Raw genomic sequence first — 25922 nt, 5'->3', positions numbered from 1 at the left:
CCTCAGATTGATCTCAACTGTTCATGTTCTCCTTGCTACGTTCTTATAATCATATGCTTCATTGATGATCCTGACCTATGGATCTTGGATTTGAATATGAGCCATTAAATATCCATTTTCATGACAATCACCGGCTCAACAAACGTTTCTTACTACGATGGCCCAGGTAGCCGTAGCAAAGAATCCGCATCATGAAAGGTTCAAATCATAATTTAAGATGCAATACAAAGGATGAAGAGTCACCCCATGATTAAATTTTAAAATTTTCTGATATGCCATTTGCAACCTATATTCCTAAAATGCATTTAAAAAATAAATAAAAAGATAAGAAAGAAAGAAACAACCATCTACTCTAATCAAGGCATTGATCTTGTTAAATTGTTTTTATCACTGGCCCATACACAGAAAGCCAAGCAACTTTTCCAAAACACACAGCCCAATTATCTGTGTGAAAATTGGAGGGTTCAAACAAGGTGTGATCACAGGTATATCACAACTTCAATCATTCCTACCCGAAAATGCAGATAGTCTAACGCCATCTTTTTGCATCCAAATTGCAATGCACGAGGGCCACTTTTCTGCATCTTTATAGAATGGATGGTGTGCATTCAAATCTATCATTTTTTTTCTGCATCCTTGCACGACTGATGATGATCGATGTTTTTTGTGCATCTTTCTACAACTGATGATGATGCAACTTGTGGTGAATAAACACGTCTTTTGCAATATTTTGCCGGTAACAATATGCTTCTAATGCACGACAGCTATAGTGAATGGACCTCCTGCGTTTCTTAGTAAAGCAAGGCAAACACCACAATTCCAAAAGCCATTTGCTCAACCAAGGCATATTATGCTTTCTTAATCCATACAAGTCTTTTGAAGCATTGGCTGTCCTTGTTTTCTAAGACTAGAGGAGCCTTGAAATGGGATAATGAGTTTACAAAGAGTGGGCTTACGGAATGATAAGCAACATAAGAACCAGGCAAATGCAGAGATTACCATGTTCTGGTACAACTTGTGGTAGCAAAAGAGGAAAATAAATAATAATAAAGCATTGATCCTGCCATGTACTTTTTCTTATCAGCATCTTCCTGACATTGTTACTGAAGACATTGTTCAGTAACAAGATCAGAAAAATGGATACATGGTAACCTATAGGTATGTATTTGTATTTATCTCGGGTGGGTGAATAAACTTCAGTTGAGGGCTTGAAATTTCGACAGCATCACGGCGAGTCCTGTCATAGAGTTTTGCAAATATCAGCCGTGCAGCAAGGTGAAAACAATCACAAAAGCCATCCATTTGGAAGTTTTTTAGGTCAGCACATGCAGGCATATTTGAGATGACAATAACATATGAAAGAAGATCAAATACAATTCAGAAAAAGAAGAAGGTGAATCAACAAGAAGGTTTTTGCATTATGATCATGAATGCTCAAATACGCCACAGTTTCCCATTGATTGAACAACAAGAGAAGATGCAATTTCCAATCATGACATGCTTCTTTACAAATATGCATCTGCAGCATCAGATTTCATTATTGGAAAATGAAACTTATACCAAACATGTAATGGACATCATGCCTTTTTTTTCCTAGCAATCGATTCTTGAGTAGGCAAATAATCTTTTCATTCAGCACAGTGATCTGAACAAATACCAACCAAAATTCATCATATGGAAATACCATTCGTACTTTCATGCACTGAAAATTAGTAAAATGGAATATGCATGCATGTTAAATAAAAACTAAATGAAATATATTATGCAGACACTGAGATTAGTTTTCACTCGAATGTAGACAATGATAGTTTTCTTTGAGTGTAAATAAAGGTGCTTCGAAATTTCTACTTTCAGCAGATGGGATGGGCTCCACGCAATATGTGAGTTCATAGGTGAACCTTGACATAGTTTTAGAACCCCCTTTTGCACATGACATCCAAAACCCCCTATTGCTAGAGTTCTGCCAAAATCTACCACTGTCGTTTTTGCTTCAGAATCACTCCTCCCATCAACCACTTCTGTTGCTTTTGCTTCAGAATCTCACACCTGCTCCTCCCACCTTCAAGCGCTCCATTGTTCTCTCATCCTGTCATCCATTCATCTTCATCTTCATCCCCATCTTTCCTCTTCTTATTCTTATTCTTTTTCTTAATGTGAATGGTGGAAAGAATGAAAGATTAGTTGAAATGGGGCTTCCAAACTTCCTACGTCGATAGTGAGTCCATTTCTCTTATCCTCCATTTTGAAGGGCAACGGAAATTAATTAAAAGCAAATAAAAAATAAAAAATAAAAATAAAAATAAAAAAATAAAAAATAAAAAATAAAAAGCATGATGAGAATCATGCCAAGAAAACTACAAAACAGAAAAGGGGAACAAGTGTCCCCACCTAGCCAAAAGCTGATGAGCCAAAACTACCATCCCCTGAAACAATAGATGCCAATCTCACATGAGATTTGTAAATTATAATGAAGATCCTTCTAATCACAAGTTGCCATGGCCCAGCTCGCGTCCATCAGCTGAATTTTATGCTTCACCCATGCCACTGTTTCTAAGATCTCTCTTTCCAAATGCTCCCAAATTTGGCTAGAATAGGCCATTTTCCAAATAATATTACCACAGGAATGAATGGGACTTTTTGCCATCACTCGTTAAAATCCAAGAGAGAACCGCTGGTAGTCGTAGATAGTGTTCGAAATATTGGTATCGTGTTATGTATCGCATCCTTGGGATACAGATACATATCGGTTATCGCATGGGATATATCATTTGTATCAGGTACGAATTTTGGAAAACATGGGGAAACATTAGGAAAATGGTTGAATTTTTCAATGAAACTTTAGTTATTGTTAGAAAAAGACCTTTATACACTTTTAAATCATAACATCTCAAAAAAGAAGTGCACATGATAGGTTTCCTTTGTATTGGGTCTTAAGCTATGCGCTGTCTGACCGAACTAATGCAACCATATTCAAATTGAATGCATAACATTTAGGGTGTATGTGATTATCATTTCATCAAACACTCCCAAATACTACGAAATTAGTCTTAATTAACAGCTGGTTGAAGGGAAATTTCAAAAAATAAAAATTGATGTTTTATTAATTTTTAATTAAAATTTTATTTTTATTTTCTGAAAATTAAGGACGACTTTGACAAATCAATAGATCAACCCTAATACATGCTTGATTTCATGTTTGGAGTGCAACATTGCAAGCAATTTGGGAAAATTTGGAGAAATTTCAAATTTTCCCTAAATCGAACCACCTACACTCAAATTTTGAAATTAGGGTATATGTAATGATCATTTCATCAAATACTCCTAAATAGTTCAAAATTAGTCTCAATTTACAGCCAAGGTATTCCGTATCAGTAACAATGGTCGAAACGGTCACCACCATTACCGAAACGAGTATCGGCCATAACGGCCGATATGGGGGGCGTAACAACCGTTAAGACCCCCATAATGGTTGAAAATTTTCTTTTGCTCAAAAATTTCTGAAAAAAAATATCTGGAAAATACAGAATAATGTAAATATTCCAAATATGTGTTCATTTTTTGTTTTGAACATGTTTATGATAGTGTAATGGTCCGCTCTTTGGTGAGAGTGTTGTATCAAGTTGTCTAGTGAATTTGTGAACATGATTATATGTCTCTAATGTTTACACATCACAATCAAGCATTAGAACTAGAAATCATTAAAAATAATAATAATAATAATAATAATAATAATAATAATAATAAGCATAAATACTATTTTTCAATTTTTTGAAAAAAAAAAAAAAAAAACCCTCGAAACTTCTATTCGCTCAAATCGCTTCAATCTACAATTTTAATCTTCAAAATTGTACTAAGAGTGGTCAAAATCTATTGTAAAATGATATAGGAAAGTTTTTTGAAATGAGAAAAGTGAAAAAAAGAAGAAAAAAAAATGGATTTAAATAGGGAAAAAAAGTGATTGTTTTTCAACCGTTACGGGGCCTTACAGGGGTAACAGTCGTTATGCCTTGTAATGGCCTTTACGGTCACCGTAACGACCAATATGGTCCCAAAAAGCCAATTGGCCTGTTTCACCCCCGTATCTCCTAACGATCATGGCAGTTGCCTATACATATTGGCCTTTACAAGCGTATTGTAACGGATACGGAACACCTTGTTGAAGGAAAATTTCAAAAAACACAAAATAAAAATAAAAAAATAAGAGAACATGAAAAACCAATTTATATCAAAATCAAAGTTCCCAACTCCATGATTTTTCATGCAAAATATGAAGAACAAATGGATTTGTAACCATTTGACATCAATTTAACATAATTTCAACAAAAAAAAAAAAGGATCAGAAATTTAAAAATGCTCACCGGATCGAACATGTGGAATATAGCAGCACTACTTGTGCGTTTCATATTGCACGGGTGGGATACAAGATATATTGGCCAATATCGTCGATATTTAAAACATTGGACACAAACAGCCTAAAGAGCATGTGGTAGTTCCACACTTCTCTCATGAAGATACAATGCAAGAAGATGCGGTTCCTTGACTCCTCACCGGCCTTGCACATAAACAACTGTTAGGAATCGCAACATTTCGCTTATTAAGGTTGTCAACAGTAACGATTTTATTGCCACATGTATCCTAGCAACACTTGACCATGGCAGGGCTGAAATCTGACACATCTTTGCTAGCAGCAAAACAGAATCCACCAAGGCACAAAGGATACAGTTGAAAGACTTCGAAGAGCAGGAACAATTAGCAGCCCACTTCCAAATCTTTATACAGCAAACATAGGGAAGCATCTAACCCCATGGAATTTCTCCATAAGCTGCCCAAACTCCAGAATTTCATCAGCTAACCCCATGCAGTTTCTCGATAAGCTGCCCATACTCAAAATTTCATCTTCGCAGAAATGCCTACAGAGTGAAACATTCTGCACCAACAAATTCCCGATATAATTATACACCAATCAGAGATTTTGGCATCTTTGTTCACCAATAAGTGAAAGAGGGAAGTAAGGACACAACAAGAGGTTAATCCATATATCACATCAAAACCCCACCCTGTTCCCTCTGCCATTGATGATATGAATACCAGTCTCAACACAACTCACAACCAACTCGAAAGGCTGTTGTTAATCTTGAATTGCACCTCTACCAATCAGCCTAATGTTTCTCCAAACATCTAAAGCTGAGTTCTAAACAAGAAACCTGGAAACCAACCTCCAACAGTCGCACCATATTTGCAGCAGATAACATCAAACTGAAAAGCATCTAGCTCATAACCAAATCTCAACCACCACTTCCCTACTGAGGCCCAATTTCTTTTCTGCAAGCTTCCCCAAACCCAAACCTATCTCGCTGACTTTTTTACCGTTACATCTCGTCAGAACAAACAAGATGGAACTTATGACCTTCGTCTCTATCCAGTTAGCAACCTTAGCCAGCATTCATTTTGAAAAGGAATATAAACTAAACCACGTGGTTGGATAAAGTGGATTTGATAACGGCAATTCTAAGCCCCATGGAGAGATAAAATTGCTTCCAGGCAGCTGACCTCTCAATTCTCTCGGTAATGGGATCCTAAAAAGTAGCAGCTTTACGATTTCCTGTAAGGCCCTGTTTGGGATCAGGGAAATGAGTCTATGGATTTGATCAACCCATGAACTTGTCATATTCAGGAATTTGCCGGATTTCGATTTGCAGAATCCCAAAATCCCCAGTTCGGAAATCAAGTTACAACTCCATGGATTTGGGAGTATTTATTGCAATGGAATAGCTTGTATTGCTTTTAAGCATATCTTCATTTTGCTGATTTGCGGAGTCTTTTAGCTTTGTTGGAGATTTGGATTTTCCCCAAATCCGTGGATTTATAGGAGTGGGGGGAGTTGGGATGCACAGATATAACAAATCCCCAACGAAAAACACGAGGGGAGATTTGAATTCCATAGATTTCACAAATCCCTACCCAAAATCTTTCACCCCAAACAGCCCCTAAAAGGAAGATAAGGGTACAAAATAAGAAGAGAATCTCCAACAACCCATCCAATCTGCCAGAGCATGGACAACAAGGGCTTAATAGACATTCCAGCTGGGACTATCAGAGTGACATTGGAATCCCACTTACCGTCTAATTCAATGAAGGTTCCTGATCCGGCTGTTTTGGGCCCATATCGCTCTTTATCAGGCTGTTTTGGACTGATACCAGGCCAATATATCTGTATTGTTTATGTGAGATACCAGTACGTATCAGGCAATATGTAAGTTTTGGACAATACTTCCCTCGGACATGACATGTAATGTCCAACATTGGCCCCCAAGAAAGAGGCTTATCTTTACAAGGATTGTCACTGTCCATGCAACCAACCTTGTTATAACCCTTGCTCTCGAAGCTAATTGCTCTTGTAATTCACACAATTCCCATCTACTCCGATATGAGAGATATCAAACATGCCAAAGGCAATCAATGACAGGCACAGAATTTGAAATGGACTGTTGATTTAAAACCGCCAGCTAGAGCTTGGAAAATGATTTTGGCACTTCATGCAGAACAGCTATCACTCCATCTAGAAAGACTGTTCAGCTCATGGTGGTCCACCGAAAGATGTGCACAATCATCAATTTGGAAGCCATGCCTGCCATAACCATCTGCCAGGCCCCACTCTAAAACACTACCCTCAAGCAAAGAGAGCTCGTCTTTGCGAATGAACTCCACCGTAAAGGTCGCTTCAACTGTTAGCTAGGTGATAGGCATAGTTCACCTTGATTTGATTCTCTCATAATGTAGCTCTTCCCAACCAAATAGAGGAACACCAAGGGTCTTAAATCAAACAGCGGATTTCCCCATTCTCAACCACTTGCGTATCTTGCATATTGGCCCATCTGAGAAGATGACCCTGTCATCCAGAAATCTATTGTTGTTGATGTGCGCCTGAGTCGACATCCACTGATCTTTACCATGAAGGGTCCTTATTAAGAATTCCTGCTTCAATAAACCCCACCTTGGATCCAACCAATCTCCCTATTTAAGGTGTGCTCCAAAACCATCATCAGGACAGATGATTTGTTTAACATCTTTCAATTTTCCTGACGGATCATCCCGTCAAGTTCGACCTTCGTCAATGCCTTGCAATCAATGGAGTCTAGCTTTCATCCATCCAGCAATGGACAGGTACCAGTTGCCAACCTTACGGCATTGCTTTTCCCTTCAAAAGATTGTCTGCAACCACATCATCATAGAATGAGCTGAGCCTTTCCCTGTCATAAAAAGCCCCTTTTCTATAATCCCTGCCTTAGAGACTCTTCCTTTGATCTATCTAGTCCAGACACCAGAAGATATCTTTTGGGCCTACGCCACAGACTTCAGACCCATATCTGGCAACACTCACCTTCATCTTTCTTCTACCACAACGTGTCCATTAAAATTGCCAATGGCCAACCTCATCATCCTCACAAAAGCAAAACCCTCGCCATATTCAGACCTACAGTGCACCGGATTAACCAACTAGACGACCTCACCAAATTTACTGGAATGACGTTTAAATTCGACCATGTTCCATACTTCAAGGAAAATAGCAACAAAGAGTGTCACCACATTGGAAACCTTTCTCCTTTCTTGATGAGTTACCGTTATTCACCCACTACCAACATCCATAGTTCGCAAAAGCCAAGCAAGAAATTTTCATTGTATCATAAACAAAAATCATCCAACATTTTATACAAGTTATTGTGGGAAAACATATGTAATTTTGTGTTTGTGTGTTATCCATGTACTCCTGTGGAGCATTATATGTTTCTCTTTAAGTTAATATATGTGTATGTTTGTGTGGGCTAACACAACTTGTTGCCCTAACACTTACTCTCTCCTTTCTCCTTTATTTCTTTCTTCTCCTCTTCCCTTCAAACTCTCCACTTTCTACTTGGTATCAGAGCTGGCTTTTTTACCTGAGTGTAGATATGATAGTGGGGCACACTACTGGCACGATTCGGCCGTAAGGATAATGTCAGCAGGGTACCACAAGGTGAACATCTGAAGCAGAAAAGTATGGGATCTGGAAGAGGATAATTTTAAAAGAATTATACTGAATTTTCCTAGATTTTTGGTACATTATTCGGGTAATTCACACAAATTAGAAAAAGTCATGAAAACAAAATAGAAAAAGTCGTGAAACGGTCCAAATTCCGTTTATTCTACTACACTTTTTTAAAATAAAAAAATGTGGTATTTCTTCACATGGATTTGGCGTGGTTGAGTGTTTACCAACTATAGAATAAGTTTCATATAATTCGGATGAGATTTGAAAGAATATGAAGGTTTTTGTGATGTGCGGCTGTCAAATGGACCTATTTTTTGAATCATTTTGATGATTTTAACTGGATTTATTTAAAGGTGAAAATGTGTGATGGGTTATGCCTACGCTCATGTTAGAATGATCACACATGTGATGTGATCATATGTGTGGTCATCTGGATTGGGTTTGGTCTTTATGTATTGGGGTCATGTACATGAGCCTTTGGCTCTTTGGTAGTGGTTTTTAACTATTGAGGGTATTCTTGTAATTTCACAATTTTAAGTGAAAACCGTAATATAATAAAACAAGCTGTGGGACGTGTGGGGCTGCTAGAGCATCCCATTATCCCTCTCACATTTTTTCTTCCTTTTCTGCTCTTTTTTCTTTCTTTCTTTTTCGCCAAAATCAACATAGTATCAAAGCTATGTTGATCCATTTTTCTTCTTGATCTCTCACATCATCATCATACTTCTTCTTCTTCTTCTTCTTTTTTCATTATCTCTAGTAGAAAACCCAAGCGTGTTTGGGTTAGACCTAACCTAATCTCTTCCAGTTGTTGTACCCCCACATGATGGGAAGTGAAATCGTGTTTAACGAAGGTGTGTAAGGCCCGCTTTTGCATTCTACCCACGTGATGGGACAAGGTAGGCCCCTAATCTCTTCCGGTTGTTGTACCCCCACGTGATGGGAAGTGAAATCGTATTTAACGAAGGTATGTAAGGCATGCTTTTGCATTCTACCTGCGTGATGAGACAAAGTGGGCCACTTTCATCTCATATGCAATTTACAATCAGATATGAAGTATGGAATCATATTTGAAGGCTAAAATTCAGAAGTTTTATGAAGCCCTCCTTTATTGTGATGATAGAGACAAGTTTTATGAAGCCCTACTTTAGTAGGTCAGTTTGTTGAAGAATTTGTGTTCAAGAAAAATCATTTGTTATTATTTAGATGGTTTCCAAAAATGATCCCAAGAGCACTATTTTATTCTCATTGGATTTGGTGCCTCTCCAAATAACATCAATGAAATTGAATGGCACTAATCATTTACAATGGGCCACATCTGTAGAAGTTTTTCTGACCAGAAAGAGAAAAGTTAAATATTTGACATCGCCTAAACCTAATATCACTGCAACAGACTATGATGATAGGGTGGCAGGGGATGCCCAAATTAGGGCCTGTTTGGCCGGGCAAATCCCATGGGATTAGGAGGGATGGGATGGATTTTAAGGTAATGATGGTGGTGTCAGTGGATTGGTTTAAGATCCATGGGATTGCTATATCCCGGGACATCTTCACTGGGTCTGTTTGGCACGCCCGGCATATCCCGGGATTTTACCTTCCAATCCGTCCAACCAAGGGATGGGATCAATTTTAAGGTAATGATGGTGATGTCAGTGGATTGTTTTAAGATCCATGGGATTGCTTATATCCCGGGACAAGTTCACCAGGTTTGTTTGGCTCGTCATGCATATCCCGGGATATCGCGATCCCATCCCTCCTAATACCGTGGGATCGATTCGGCCAAACAAGCCCTTAGGGCATTGTTGTGGAATAGCATGGAACCACATATCAGTGCCGATGTAATTTTTCTCAAGACCACCAAAGATGTATCGGACACCTTGAAGGAGATATATTCTGGTGAGAAAAACTTAATCCGTATTTATGAACTCCAACAAAATATATTTGCATTCCAACAGGAAGATAGAAATGTGAGAAAATATTATTCTGCCCTACGCGGCATGTGGGAAGAATTGAATGTATACCAACCGTTGTCAACAAATTTTGAGGTTATGCTTAGGCAACTAGAGGAATTTCGTATTGCCAAATTCCTCTTTGGCCTTGACTTGAGTTGGAGCCTGTGAAGTCTTAGATTCTCGGAGGTAATGAAATTCCTTCAATGATAGAAGAGTTTGCCAGAGTTTAGAGGACAACTGGCATGTCTACTCAGAATTCCACCTCATCAGATCATTCGGTTTTTATCTCTGCATCGGCAGAGGTGATGGTGGAATTCAAGGTGGTCATGGTCGAGGCAGTAGATTTGGAGGTGGTCGTGGACCTCGTGGTTGTGGTCATGGTGACAGTAGTGGTCGTGGTTGTGGTAATCGTCTCACTGGAGAATAGGTCAGAAGATTATGTATCCAAGCCTGCCACTCCTGCTGAGTTGAGTACTTCAGGTGACACAATCACTATGTACAAGGAAGAATATGCCAAGCTTCTAAAAAATCATTCGACTCATGCCTCTTCCTCCACTGCTACCCTTGCTCAATCAGGTACATCTTGTCTTACATTTTCTGAGAGTACTCCATGGATTATTGATTATGAGGCTTCCGATCATATGATTGGTAAGCATAATTTGTTGTCCAAGTTAATCCAATCTTCATCTATTTCATCTATCACCTTGGTTTATGGTATTTCAACCAATGTATCTAGTGAAGGGACTGTGTGTCCTAAATCAGATCTATCCTTGTCTTCAATTTTGTATATTCCCAAGTTCCCATTAAGCCTATTATCTGTAAGTCAACTAACCGATTGAGTTAAATCTATAAACTAGACCTCGCCAATATCATGACCTACAGCCCTTTCGACTATAATTTGCAGCAAGGTAACAACTGGCGTCTCCACCATGTCATCACACGAACAACTCATCCCCCTATCAAAGTGCAGATCTACTCTCGTAAATGCCAAAGCCCTGACCTCGCCCTCTGAGGCTTGTCACTCCATCACTACTGCCTTTTCCTTCCATGTCTCTAAGGTCAAGTCTTGAGAAACTGACAGCAAGCACCAACCCTGGCCATCCATCTCGTCCACCAAAGAGAGGTCTTCGTCGTTGTTAGTGCTGGTCCCTGCTTTGCAGAAGAGAGAAACCCCTCGTCCTGAGAAGAATAGTTCTCAAAGCTCCTCTAATATAAGGGACTAATGCTCTCTTCTCTTGAGAAATAAATTCAAGGCGCCGAGACTTCACTCGTGCCAGAACTAAAGCACATGTGTTAAGGGAGACTTCTTTCCCACATGCCAATCCACTTGTCACAAGGAGAGTATTAATCAGAGTAGCACATGTCTTCTAGCGCTAACTTACTAACGTCAAATTGACCCTCAAAAGGGGCCCCTGTCGGTAGTGTCGTGCCACATGGCACCACCTTAATACTCAAGATATTGAAGCGTGGCTCGAGGGCACAATGTGTCACCCTCTCGCCTCCCCTAGAAGAGGTTAGGATTCGAGCCCAGGATAGAGTCTCTCAAGCCAGCCATTTGTATCTGAGCCTCCTTCCAAGCCATCATCTCAACCCAACCCTTGATCTAGACCTCGATCAAAGCCATAAAAGAAAAAATCCCCTAGCCACGTGTGGATGTACGCCCTCGTGTAACCCTTCATCTGAGAATACCTACTCGGGTGTACCAAAGACGGAGGTGACCACCCACATTAGCGTAGCTTTCTTTCTTGATGGGAGACGAGTTCCAAATGGAGCCCGCCGGAGCATTTTGAAGACCCCACATGAATTGGGCGTGCATCAGGAAAACCCCAATTTGGGATTATGCATGTGGCTACCTAGGAGACCATTTTAGTCATTGAATTTTTATTTCGTATTGATCGGACCATTGGATCTTGTCGATCAGGCCATCAGACCACCAAATTTTCCAGACTTGGGCCCCTTGGACTCTGATCTTATTTCCTTTATGTTTTTTATTATTTTTAGGATTTATTTGATGGATGAGATTGATAATAAGTGTTTTAGTTTTCTTATTTTTGATGATGAGTCATTTCACTTAAGTGAGTGGTATAGTTGTAATTATTGTGAATTTTTAATTATAAAAGCACAAGGGAGGATGGAGATCCAACCCTAGTGGAGTTATTGAGTAGAAGAAAAGAGGGAGACTCTTTTGTGTGAAGGAATTTTCCTCCTTGTGTTTTAGGGTTTGTGAGAAACCCTCCCCTCCAATTGAATTGTAGAATGGTAGATGCTTGTTTGGTAGTGGATTCCCCAAGGTGCATCATTCCCCTCTCTTTTTCAAAAGATATTCTTCTCTTTCTCTTTCTTCCTCCTTCCCCTCCATTACAACCTTTTAAACTCATCAAAACCCCACTCAATCCTCCCTCTTTCTTCCCCTTTATCTAGCCACGTGTGGACTCGCACGTGCACATGTATGCACGCACGTGAGTCCATATGGGCAGCCAAATGTGCGCCCCCGTTTGGAGTTTTCCTTCTTTGATTTCCCTCCAAACTCCCTCAACCATGGATCTTTTAAATCATTAAATGCCTAAATCTCCATCCTTGAAAACCCTAATGAAAATCTGAATATTTTTGTGAAACTTTCACCAAACCAAAATTTTGCTTGCACCATTGTCTATCCACATGATTGTTGCACTACACACGCTAGATTGGAAGTCCCTACTTCCAAGTGGGCCACTCTTGAATTATTTTATATTTTTGTGCACCGCGTATGTGATAACCTAGGACCTTCGTGTTATAAATCTGAATTTCCAAATCTATTATGTGGCTATGTTTGATTTTACAAGTTGATTGCTGAAATTAATGTGTAAATTGATCTATCATCTTGTATCCTAGAATAGTTTCCATCATCCTACATCACACCAAGTAGGGAACAAGAGGCAAACACACATCTCTCGGTGGTCCTGTGAGGCATCCCGCTTCAAACTCCATCCCCGAAGTTACCACCTGTCACCTACCCTCCGGTGGCCAATGACAGTCGCACAATACATCCACTCCCCCGTTCAGTGCTCCACCGAAGAACTAGGCTTGTACTCCTTCCCAACTCCACCTGCAACAGTGGCCCCCCAATCCTGTCTCCAATATGGGGGTTAATCTATTTGTTCGTAAAATATTCCAAAAAATAAAAGGGTCATAAATGGCCCATATCAACAAATACACTCATATTGACACCATGCATACAATTACTTCTTGTTATCATTTATATTTCTATAGCAAATATACAATTTTATGGGTGTACATACATGCATATGTGTGTACACGCGCGCGCGCGCACGCACACACACACACACACACACACACACATATATGCATATATAACCCAATGCTCACCTGTGCACTAGTTCTCACGACTTCTCATGAGAACTTTTTGAGAATTCATCTCACGTGATATTAGTGCAAAATCTAAACGATCCACATGATGCAGCACCCCATGAAACCCCCAGGGCCCAACTTTTAACCTCCAAAACTTTGGTGGACCATGGCAAAAGAAAACAGTTTCCTCAATACATCTATTATTGCTATGGCCCGCCAGAGTTTTGGATCATGTTGAAAATTGGGCCTTGGGGGTTTCATGGGGTGCCACATCACATGGACCGTTCAGATTTTGGGCCCTTGACACGCACACGTGCACGCACACAGATAATATATATATATATATAGATAAAATATTGACCCACCTAGTCGGCACAGTGAGCCTAAGTTAAACCCGAATAAGTTACAAGCCAAGTTGGAGTCATAGTCTTAGTTTGCAAACTTTGGGATGAACTAACAAGAAATCTTTTAGTGGTGATGAACAATCACCACAGCCTCGCCCTTTTATAAAAAGGGTTAAAAAAATAAGGATGGCCCCTTTATCTCATCCATCACATCCCATGCCAAGATAAGAAGATAAAAGATACCACACTCAAACCTAGGATAGGAGTGAGTCATATCACATATCCATGTTGCATCATGTCAACATGGCTTCTTTAGGGTCTTTTAATGGAACTAAGTATTAGAATTAGATGATGCGGTGCAGAGCCTATAGCTTACAAGAACCATTGTATTAAAAAATGATTACGTAATAGCTATATTGGCCACCATATAAAGGAAATGACCACCCCTGTTAGGTGATATGGGGGTGAATCGGTCTGTTCTTTAAAAATAAAAAAGGGCCGTAAACATATCAACTGATACACCGCAAATCGACACTGTTACGACCCATATCAACCACTATATCTCATATCGACACCATACATACAATTACTTCTTGTTATTATTTATATTTCTATAGCAAACATGCAATTAAAAAAATAATAATAATTTCTTGGCCCACCTAGTTGGCCCACTAAGCTTGAGTTGACCCGAATAAGTGACAGACCAAGTTGAATTCCTAGTCTCAATTTGCAAACAATGGTATGAGCTAATAAGAAAACTTTTAGTGCTTATGAACAATCACCACAGCCTAGCCCATTTATGGAAAGGGTTAAAAGGATAAAGATGACCCCTTTATCTCATCCATCACAGCCCATGACAAGACAAGAAGATAAAAGGTACTACACTCAAACCTAGGATAGTGGTGAGTTGTATCATCTCAAGATGGGTACTCTTAAGGTCTTTTGACGAAACTAAGTATCAGAGATTAGATGATTCAGAGGTGCAAATCCTATACCTTAGTTGCAAGAACAATAGTAATAAAAAACGATTATGTCGTTGTTCAAGTGCCCGACGTCGGTCGTGAAATCTCTAGAAAAGCTAAGAAGAGATTTCCTCTGGCAAGGTAAGTCAGCAACGAAGAAATTCAATCTCGTCAACTGGAAGGTTGTTTGCTACCTAATGAAAGATGGAGGAGCAGGAATCAAGGATCTAAAGCTAATGAATCGCGCGTTACAGGGGAAGTGGCTGTGGAGACTCGGGAACGAAGATGGAGTCCTATGGAATGATCTGATTAAGTGTAAATACGGCAGATCCGAGGGGGGATGGTGGATCAACAGCAACAGCAACCATAAGATGTCCGCTATTTGGAGGGACATTATTTCTTCCAAGTCCGAAGTTCTTAGCAGAATTTCCATGGTCACAGGCAATGGCTCTCGCATGGGGTTCTAGCTGGACCCTAGGTCGGGGAGAGATTCGTTGGATGCAGCCTTTCCTAATATCTTTCGTATAGTTAAATTCCCACACTGCAAGGTTGCGGATTGTTTATCTTCAGACAGCGTTAATCTCGTCTGGAACATTGAATGTCGTAGGAATCTGAGGGAGTGGGAGATAGATGAGTTCACTGCCCTATTAAACCACATCTACAGCATTGCGCTTAATCGCAACGATCCTGACAACCTATTCTGGAGCCCAGATAATCAAGGTAGATTTTTGGTTAAATCCCTCTACGCCTTTTTGCTTGGAAAATTATTACGGTTGGAAATATTCGGTCCCTCCGAAAATTGCGGTCCTCGGCTGGCTAGTGGGTAACCAGAAGGTCCCCACAGTTGATAATCTGAGGAAGCGGGGTACGAACATCACCAATATTTGCGTTTGCTGCATGGCCAATGAAGAGACGGTTAATCATCTCTTCATCCACTGTCCTTACATTTTCAAGATCTGGTCAGCTATCCTTCATCGCTTCAACGTTTCTTGCTGTTTTCCGGGTTCAACCAACAGTCTCCTCTCTTTCTGGCAAGGGGTTAAATGTGGTAAAAATAGGCTCATCTTATGGCGCATGGCCATTCTGGCGGTTTGGTGGGCTGTTTGGGTCAAAAGGAACAATCGTTGTTTCAACGACAAAGCTAACTCGGTGGAGTCCACTACATCTAGGGCGATCCAATCGAATGGGCTTCCTACTCGAATAGGGCTATAGATTGTAATTTTGCTTTGTTGTCTAACAGTTCTGCTATCTTAGCAGAGCTGCAGCATCATTTCTCCTTTTTGTTCTCCTTTTCCTTTATTAATACAATTTCCTGCATTAACTCTAAAAAGAAAAAAGAAAAAAAAAACAATTATGTATTAGCCATATTGGCCGTTGATATATAAAGGAAATGGCAACCCATGTTATGCGATATGGGGGTGAATATGTTCTTAAAAAAAATTAAAAATTAAAAAAACAAAAAAAAAAAAAACAAAAACAAAAAAGGAGCTGTGCTGGCCTAAGTCAACAGAAACACCTCATATCGGCACCATTATAAAGCCAACACAATCATTAGATGTTGAAGCGACCATAAAGAGCCCATTTTGATTTTTTTTTTCCAATTATTTTCTTATTTTAACACTTCTTTTTAGGTGGGTCACACCAAAGAAAACAGTTCCAAGAGAGCTTGATTTTTACAGGGCCCACAGTGATGATTATATGAAATCCACTCCAACCATTAGATGTCATGCCAAAATTTAGGCCTAAGGCATAAAACGCAGGCCCATCCATGATTCAGGTAGGGGACACACTAGGGGAAATAGTTTTGAGGGCAATTGTTGCCCTGTACACCGTTTCCAATCATGTGGTCCACTTGAATCACGGATAAGGGTGATATTTGAGCTCTTGGCCTAACATGAGGTGACGCACCACGGTGAGACCCACCCAAGCAACCAACCCATTTGCTCGCATGCCCACCCAAGCAGCCATCAAAGAAATGTAACGAAAAGTAGTGGAATAACAATTATATGGATTAATGAGGTAGCTTTTTGAAAATCTTTTTGAGAAAGTACCATAATGTAAATTCCATATTACTTAGGTAGTTTTTTGAAAAATTCCCTTCCTCTTTTTAAATATTAATTATTAAAGAAATATTGTCAAATAGGCAATTGATCTTAATTCATGTCAAGCAACCGTGAGAATTCATGTTTCGAATCCCGTTGGCAAAACATGATTCGTAAAGCTAACCCCAAATAGCTAGGACAGGGATACAAATAATGGTGGTGGCAGTTACCGATCATAGTTATTTTGATTATGTTCTATTTTTCAGACCTTTTCACTATTATTGATATTTTTCTTTCTTTTCCGAAAATTTATGATTTCAGAAATCTAACAGTTTGGGCTGACTTTCAGAAAATTGGCATGGCCATATGCTAGAGATTCAAATGTAAAAGTAGAAGTTATAATACAGTACCTAAAATATACAAATAAACTTCATACACACATGACATATAACTAGTAGGGAACTGCATGGTGTGCTGGTGCACATGCACAAAGATATCAAAACAGGCAGAAACTTTGAACACGATATAAGTGATTCTGCAGATGGCCACCACCATGATGTTTCATGCAATGTTGTCAAAATCAATGCAATTCATATCGTATCGCACACCACACAATGTGAATCGTAGGTTCAAATTGTAAATCCCAAAAAGCGCAACTGAATCATACGAATTGTATTGAACGATTATCGATTCATACAAATCATAAGAAATATGCAGACAACGTAAATGGACCCAATTTTTTTACATAAAAAATTAATGTTTCCATTTTTCTTTATACATTTTCTCTTCTTGTTTTTCTACCCTTCTGCTTTTAAGACGTACATAAAAAATCTCATCTTTTGGTTTTTTAAGAGAGACAAAAAAGAGATTTAGGGGATTTTGAGATTCATCACAATATATTTTTCTTTGGTCGAGTGCCACTTTTTCCAACTTGATTCTGCACTCAAAAAGGTAAAAGTACTAAAAGGATGTATGCTTCTAAGATAAACTTCTTGAACGCAAATCATAAACGAAAAACAAGAATTCTTTTTTTTTTTTTTCCAGAAAGGTAGTAGTGCCACTAAACAGTCTATACCAGCTCACCTAACAAGCAGGAGACATCAATTTATACATTATCTCAGCTCATCTACCAAGAATCCTTTAACATTTTCACAATGTATACCTGATAAAAATTCTGAATTGCCAATATCTTGGCAAATATTACCTTTTTTGGTGCACATTGATGGGGAATGGATGGTTGATGGCCGATGAGTTCTTAATGTGTTTTCCAATTTATCTACGTTATTTCATATTTTTTTGATATTTTGAGAAAATCAGAAGAAGAAAAATTTCACGATTTACAAAACAATGAGGTTGATACAATTCAAGTCCTATTACGATTTGTGATATGATAACGATGTTAACAACATTACCCCTCACGGTTTGGGTGAACAGCTACGGTCGTGGGTTTGCTCCCCATAGACACGAGTTCGAGTCCCCTCCCCGTGGATTACCCGATGCACGTGGTTGGCAGGTGATTGCGTGCATCTGCAGGGAATAGTCTCGCCTTAAAAAGGGGTGGGGAAACCATGTAGTCATTAAAAAAAAAAAAAATGAGGTTAACAACATTGGTTTCATGAATGATGGACCACTATTGACCACACTTGTATAAAAGAGGACTGTAGATATATTGTTCATTCATGCTATCTCAAGGCAACATTTTGTGCACACAATAAACATTGCAGTTGAATAGGATCTAGGACCATTCATGGACGGAAACTGCTCCTAATATGTGTTGGCCCAGAAACCAAGCAAAGCTAGTCATCAGGTGGCAACCCATCTATGATCTAACACATGTATCAGGCTACTCATCAGGTGCCCATGTATTTAGAAAACCTTTACTTAGCAGTCCACTGGATCTGAAATCATATTTTATCCATCCCAGGTTATACTAAACACATCTCTTCATAGAAATTAGAAAAGAAAATTCAAAGAAGGGATAAAATTAGAAAGAGCAAGGGAGAGGGCTGCAAATGTGGTGGCCATGCACGAGAGGTCTCTAGCTTCAGTATATTTTAGATGTATTATATCATCATCACCATCGCCACCATCATTGTATCCTAGTCCCAGATATATCTGCGGTCTGCTCTACAGATCTTGTTTCACCAACCAATCCAATCTAAGGCCCTATACCCAGTAAGTAAACAAGCCTACAATAAGCAAGCAATAAGCAATGGAAAATTTTCAATTGAAGAATGTAAATTTGCATGGGAGGAGTTCTGGACCTGTACACGAGCAGCTCCTACATGAAGTTCTGAAACAGAAGAAAGTGCTCCAGAAGCATGAATGGATGCATTTGAACTTGTACCCTGGGGAGTTCTCTCGCCACTTTCATGAGGAGAATTAACAATCGAGCTTCCTTGAACATCATGCCCACTGGAAGAAGATTTGGAGGTCCCCTCAGTACCACAGGAAACGGAACTAGATCTCTTTGAGGTAGGATCCAAGCGCTCCATCATTCGAGCAACCCCAGCAATACCCGCAGTCACCTCACGCTGGACCTCTTTGCTGATTTCCTTTACTGAGCTGTTGCGTGCCAATAGCTTCTCCTTGAAACCCCGTGTACTTTTTGAGATTGATTCTTTATATCTGTTGCAAATAATCCATGGGTGCATGCCATGATGATGATTAGACTGGAGTAATGGAATACCAAAAGAGAAGAAAATTGGATTTTCTTTACCTAGAAGAGGCAGCAGATAACTTAGCTTTCAGAGACTCAGAGAAAGAGAGTAATTCTGATGATCGTGATCTTTGTGGGCTACCAGGTGGTGTTTGGCTAGCAACAACTCTAAACAACAACCAAAGGATCAGTAAGATATTAATGGCATGGAAAACAATCCTACAACAACAAGAACAGAGACAGGTGCTACTGCTGCCATATTTCAAACAAACTACAGATGGCACAAAGCACACATCTACAGTTTTTATAATTTAAACTAAAGATGATAAGGTTCAGTTTACATTAATCTTTCTACAGATTATTCTTGGAGAAGAAATAGTCAGTGCAACATCAACTGCTGCACAATGATCAGAACCAGTCATTCCATACCATAAATTCAGTAAAAGAAAGTTGATAGGTGCTTAAATCTACGATTTAAACAAGAAGAAAGTGTAAATGATTTTTTTCAATGAGCATGTAAATACTAATGCATTCTTAATCACAGCCATATCAATTGAATTGTTTTTTCAAAACTGTGGTATTGTGGTAGGTTGTTACATCATCATAGGTGCCTTCATAATTTTTCTTGGAGAATGTTCAATGATCTATGGTTTAACTGAGAATATGGTCCTTGATAGAGTCGAATGTCAGAACAGGATTCGTGTACCCCACCCCAATTAATTGGCGCAAGGCTTGGATGGTGATGATGATGATTATGACGATGTAAATACTAAGAGTTACATAAATCTTTCTATTTTAAGGATATGCATATGAATCAATAACAATATATAGAATTACCATCTCATGTAATAGCAACTTAATGATGGAAAAAGATAGGAATGAGGTAAACTAACTCTATTTACCGACCGCGAATATATAATAGAAATGGAGAATTTGTAATGCATCTAATTCTGAATGGGTTTTTATTTGAGGAATGTAACATATTGAGGTTAGCTTACACTTGCAAAATTATGGCATTTTACCCAGCCCTTGAAGTCTGTTACAAAAGGTTACCTATCGGTGGTACTGTGCCCATTGCCTGCAATTTCAGAGTCCGTGCTTGCATGTGGCGAAGGCACAAATACTTGAGACTGCACAGCTATGGAAGGAGACAAGACAACTGTTGGAGAATCACCCTCAGGTGACACAGAATTGGCTGAGTCTTGGCTCTCTATCAGAGTGTTTGAACGTGTTTGCTGTACATCAGATCCATTTGAAGGAGCAGCAAAAACAACAAATTGGGAATGAGCCAGACCAGAAGATCTATGCCGCTCCCTCCTGCTAAAATGATGAGCCCTACCCATGGCGGCAGCAGCTAGATGTTGCATGATACGCTCATCGAAATCCGAGTCATCTGTGTAGGATGGAACCTGAAAATTCCAGTTGTCAACACACAAGCAAATTCAGCATCCACAATGAATTAAGCACATAGGCAAACCCCATAACTGACATCGTGGAATTCAAAGTCTTCAAGAGGTATGCGAGGAAATGAAGAGGCATTGGAAGTTCTACGCCTTGATCTGGAACTTCTTTCCATCTCCACCGCTGCAAGAAGCTCTTGGCTACAGATAATCATCAAATATGAATTAAGGTAATAAACATTTGTGCTAACAGTAGCAAATTGAGATAACTGGCAAGTTTTAAGTAAAACCACTACACCAATGAAGCCTGAAAAATAAATGACCAGTTCAAAAAGCTGGCACTCAAAACAGGTCACATTTTGCAACCTTCTGAGTGGGCCATTTCAATTTCAAGAAAGTAATTGTTCATTAAAGAGAAAATAAATCTACCTGACAGGATCCTTCAAGACAAGCAACTGCCAGCATATCGGGCACTCTTTGCTTCTTTGTGACCTGGGAGATGAATTTACTTCCATTTAAGCTCTTGATGATCCAATAAATTTGAACATGCACAAGTTTTCTAATACATACACCTGATGCATAATACATATGAGCAGAAAACTAATGATGGGAGATAAAGTGAAACCTGAACTTGATGATAATTGGGCCTACCAGTCAAGAATGCACTGAAGATGATACTCGTGTTTGCAGTTTGTAACCTGAAACAACCAATCAGACCAAAAGGCTGTCAAAGGGCGGTCCTAATTTGAAAACTTTTCAATCACTGCTAAGCCTTTCCGCGAGTAGCTGCAACCCATGTTTTGCAAGATTGAGTCCATCGTAGATACATATCATTGGAAAGTATTTGGTGTGTGTCTCTTAATCTAAAACTGCACTGGTGGCATGTGTATCAGATCCAGATTCATCTGGTTGGTCGCACTATGGCTGGGCAACGGCTCTAATCCTCATGTTCTTCTCCATTTCACTGTGCATTTGCAGGACTCAAAGATGGTTGGGGCCATCCAGTAAGACTCTCTCTCTCTCTCTCTCTCTCTCTCTCTCTCTCTCTCTCTCTCTCTGTTTTGATTAATAACAAAATAATTTATTTTAAAGAAAGAGAAAGTGCAAGAAGTAGAAGCTGAGATGTAAGACGTAGTCAACAACCAATGACCCTCTCATCACTCAATCTCTAGCAAGGGTGTAGGCAACCTCATTCAACCCTCCAAGCACACACGAGGATAAGACACATGTTAGTAACGTCATCGAACCTCTTGATTAGTATGTTTCAAGGGTTGGCTCCCACGAAAGGACCATCCAGATAAGCAGGGACCAAATCTTGTATATGTGCTGCCCAAGTACAACTTTATAATTCCAAAGGCCATTTCTATTGTTCCTCAATAATACCAAAGACTTTCCCAAGTAAAATATATTTAATCTAACACAAATGGAAAAGGGCATGGTTGCTAGATCATAAGGAAAATCCCATGAATACCCAATTCTTCACAAGAAACCAATAGATAGAAAGCAAATCAATGAACCAAGTAGTGTAGTTAACAGTATTCCAGGTTCGCGCCTAGGTTCACACCAAGGCGTTGGGCCCCATGGACCTCTCCTAGGCCCCAACTGAGGCGTTGTCCTCAGGCATGCGCCTTAAAGCCATTTTCTTCTTAATTTTCTTTCTATTAGTGGTTTAAGCACTACATTTGACTTATTCCAAGCAGTTTGCGCTTCCAACTGTGCCCTATACCCATATAATGTGATCTTGGGACGGGAATTTTGTGGAATTAGGAAATTACGAAATTTAGGCTAAGGATTCAGGAAATTTGAAAATGAGTGTTTAGAATTGGGTGAATTTGGGAATTTTGGGGGGATTTAGGGTTTTGAATTTAGAATTAGGATTTATGAAATCAGAAATTTGGGATTTTATGAAATTAGGGTTTCTGGGTTTGGAAATTTGGAAGGGTTAGAAATTCTTGGATTTTGTGTATTCATTGGAATGTTAAGAGTACATGTAAGTTTTTTGGAAGTGGCTGTTCAACTATTTAAAATCAATATGTATCTAACTATATAATATTGTGCAATAAAAATAAATTTAAAAAATTGAATCTGGATTATCCAAGTATACGCCTAGGCGTTTCGGGCATATGAAGGCCACTTGTGCCTAGGCTGTGCCTAGTGCCCTTAGCCACATTGGAATCAACAATCTCAAGAAGAAAAAAAAACCCAAGAACGTGAGGCAGAGAATAATATATTCTACCTGAAAATTTCCACTTAGTCACTGAAGAGAGGTTGCATGAAACAATTCCAAGGGATCATAGGTAACCCCTTTGAGAGCAATGAGCCCTCAAAAAAAAAATGATAACCTTATTTCCTTGAATTTTCCAGGCTTTTCTGATTGAGATCGCTTGTCCATTGCATTACTTTCTGCTATCCATTTATTTTGTGGAGAAATTATGAGCTTGTGGGATTTTATTTTCTTTGTGGTCCATCAGGCTTCACAGTTGGTACCAATAACACTGAAGATTGATGTCTTTGATTGGGTTAACACTAGTGTACTTTGGTTCCTTAGTATATCTCATATACTGATCAAGCAAGAATATATACATATAATATGTACTCAATCATCCTATGGCTATTAAGCAAATATCAGTGGCAATGACAAATTAAAATAATGCACTGAAGATACTGGTCTTCACAATTACTAAACTGAAACATCCAATCAGATCTGAAAAGCTATCAAACAAATAACTTCTGATCACAGAACGTGATGCATTTCTCCGGGATATGGTTAATTCCAATATTGGCACTTGGCACTGGTGAATATGACACATACATTGCAATGTTAAGTTCATTGCAGGTAGATAAAATATCTATAACACACGCACATATATATTTTAGGTCCAGTAATCTCACACATGTGGACAGCTCAGACCATCCACATGCAAGCAGACATGCCAAACGAGCATGAGCATCCAAGCCTTCCATCAGGTGTGCCCCATCATGTGGACACACTGTCCCAAAAACAGGGCAGTCCACTCATCAGCAGAGCTAGCGTACGAAACAAATGATGGCTAACTCAATTTCTTCAATCTATCCAGTTGTCCTGGACAACATCGCCCACCTGATGTGTGTACTGAAATACTTTTGGGCTGCGGCATACACACTGTCAGTCCCACCTGATGGATGGCTCAGATCACCATCATCAACCACACATCTGTGTATAGATGGGGATGGGCTATACACCCTTGGGGGTCGGCAAACCACCAATAAAGGCATATTTATAGAATCCAATATAATATTGCTAAATCTTGTCATATTGTTATAAGGAAATTTTGAAATTTTCACGTTCAGTTTCTTACGAATATCAACTCATCTAACCAAAGCATTCAAATGAACAACACCAAGCACTCATCAACAAAAAAGAAGAACTTCAAAATGACCAACCAAACGACACTACGGAACAAAAATTCACCGAAAACCAGCTTCTTCCGAAAATGGCCTCCAAAACTGATCCCCACATAAAATTCTCACAATCATCGGAGAAGCAATTCAGAGCCCTATTTCCGCCACACTCAATTTCATGAAATCCGATCACATACAGTCATAATTCAACACATCAAAGCGGGAAAAAGGAAACAGAACTATCTTTTTTTGTGGAATCAAGATAGATAGGTGGAAAATGGAGGATCGAGCGATCATACCGTGGCAGGATCCTCAGCAGAGAACGGTTCGAGGCAGATGCTGCAAGCATCCTCGGAGGAGTCCTCAGCTCCGGTAAGCAGCGCCGGCGCCGGAGAGGGAGACGAGACCGGAGTTTCTGCTGTAGAAGCCAAATCCTCCATTTCTGGTGGTGGTGAGAAGATCGGGAATGGAGTTTGAGAGAAGGGGGAGAAACAGAAACCCTAGAAATATAGAAAGATGATAAGAAAAGGAAAGATCGATGTCAAAGAAAGGTATACTGTTTATTATTTTTAGGGTTTTTATTAGTTATTATAGAGGGTAATGGAAAAGGAAACCGAGTTATAATATTAAATAACAAAGAGGGAGGAGAAGATGAAGGAAAAATCAGCGGAAAATCCGATCCTGACGGTTGGAAGAGACGGACCTAATCGCTAGCGTCAAAAGTCGTCTGCATAGGAGTGGGAGTAGTGGTGTGGAATTAGGATATGGAGTTCGTCTTGCGTCAGTTGCGACTCAGGAGCGTCATCTCGTTCGAGCCACACGCTGAGATGTTCCAACGATCTGAACCGTCCATCTTCTCGATTATAAGCTATACCATAAGAGACGTATTTGAATAAATGGTTGTTTTAAATTAGAAATAAATGGTTGTGTTAAATTAGAGGATCGAATTCAATTCCATAAATCAAAGGCCAGGATCATTATTGAAGTGTTGTTATGAGACTGTTAGGTTAGTTAGTGTAATAGAGAGAACATGGACAGTTCAAATCATTGGAGCTTCTCAGCACGTGTGACAAATACGGCGACAGATGATGGAGAACCTGAGTCGCGACATGGGCAAACGCACCCTCCCTTACGGCACACCTACGCGGATTGCCGGCAACAATAAACTAGATGGGCTACAGTGATGTTGTGAGAAATCTCCTCCCTTCCTCTGTCTATTCAGATCATGTCAGCACATTACAAAAATGAGGCAGATCCAAAGCTCAAGGGAGCGGCATGACATGAAACGGCAAGGATTGAAGTCCACCGTTGAAATATTACAGGGACACAAAAGTTTTGAATCAGGCTAATACTGGACGCGGATTAGCTACCGACAGGTTGAGTAGCGAGACTCTCTATCGAAGTGACGTCACCAAGTTCCGTGGAACCTACCGTGATGTATGTGTTGTATCCACACTGTCCATCTATTTGGATATATCAACTTAGGGCATGAGTCAGAGAATTAGCTAGATCTTAAGCTCAAATGATTCCACCACAGAAAACAGTGGAGAGAGTGACTCCCATCATTAAAAACTTCTGAGGGCTACAAAAGTTTTCCATGAAGCTGAAATTTTTGTTTTCTATCCTTTCATGTCTGTCTTAACTTATGAGCACGTTGGATCTCAAATAAATACCATAGTGGACCCTTAGAAGGTTTCAAGGGTGCAGCCACTCTTTCCACTGTTATCTGTTGTGGGGTTGACTTTAGATTTCAATCCTACTCATTCTTTTTCTTATGCTCTAAAATAATCTCTTCAAATACATAC

The 25922-nt window shown here is 39.4% G+C and overlaps 1 protein-coding gene and 1 long non-coding RNA gene across 2 annotated transcripts in view; one reads left to right on the top strand and one right to left on the bottom strand.

Moving 5' to 3' along the window:
* LOC131231874 (uncharacterized) overlaps positions 1–25922 on the top strand; it is a 96797-nt gene that overhangs the window by 19082 nt on the left and 51793 nt on the right. The gene's annotated exons all lie outside the window — the stretch shown is intronic.
* Positions 805–24855, bottom strand: LOC131231873 (E3 ubiquitin-protein ligase RHF2A-like). The gene is made up of 8 exons (XM_058228211.1): positions 24417–24855; positions 21388–21434; positions 21166–21228; positions 20826–20937; positions 20390–20745; positions 19397–19504; positions 18942–19305; positions 805–1237 (listed from the first exon to the last, which is right to left on the bottom strand). The coding sequence occupies exons 1-8, from the start codon at positions 24555–24557 to the stop codon at positions 1226–1228; spliced, it is 1203 nt and encodes a 400-aa protein (XP_058084194.1). The 5' UTR covers positions 24558–24855; the 3' UTR covers positions 805–1225.

Source organism: Magnolia sinica, chromosome 17 (assembly GCF_029962835.1).
Source record: "Magnolia sinica isolate HGM2019 chromosome 17, MsV1, whole genome shotgun sequence".
Taxonomy (NCBI): domain Eukaryota; kingdom Viridiplantae; phylum Streptophyta; class Magnoliopsida; order Magnoliales; family Magnoliaceae; genus Magnolia; species Magnolia sinica.
Note: the sequence above shows the minus strand (reverse complement) of the source record. Positions and strands in the feature narration are given on the sequence as shown.

Coding starts and splice junctions, on each gene's coding strand:
- LOC131231873 (XM_058228211.1), bottom strand. CDS start 24,557: ATGGAGGATTTGGCTTCTACAGCAGAAACTCCGGTCTCGTCTCCCTCT. Junction 20,746..20,825: donor AAGACTTTGAATTCCACGAT/GTCAGTTATGGG, acceptor TGGAATTTTCAG/GTTCCATCCTACACAGATGA. Junction 19,505..20,389: donor GGGCACAGTACCACCGATAG/GTAACCTTTTGT, acceptor GTTGTTGTTTAG/AGTTGTTGCTAGCCAAACAC.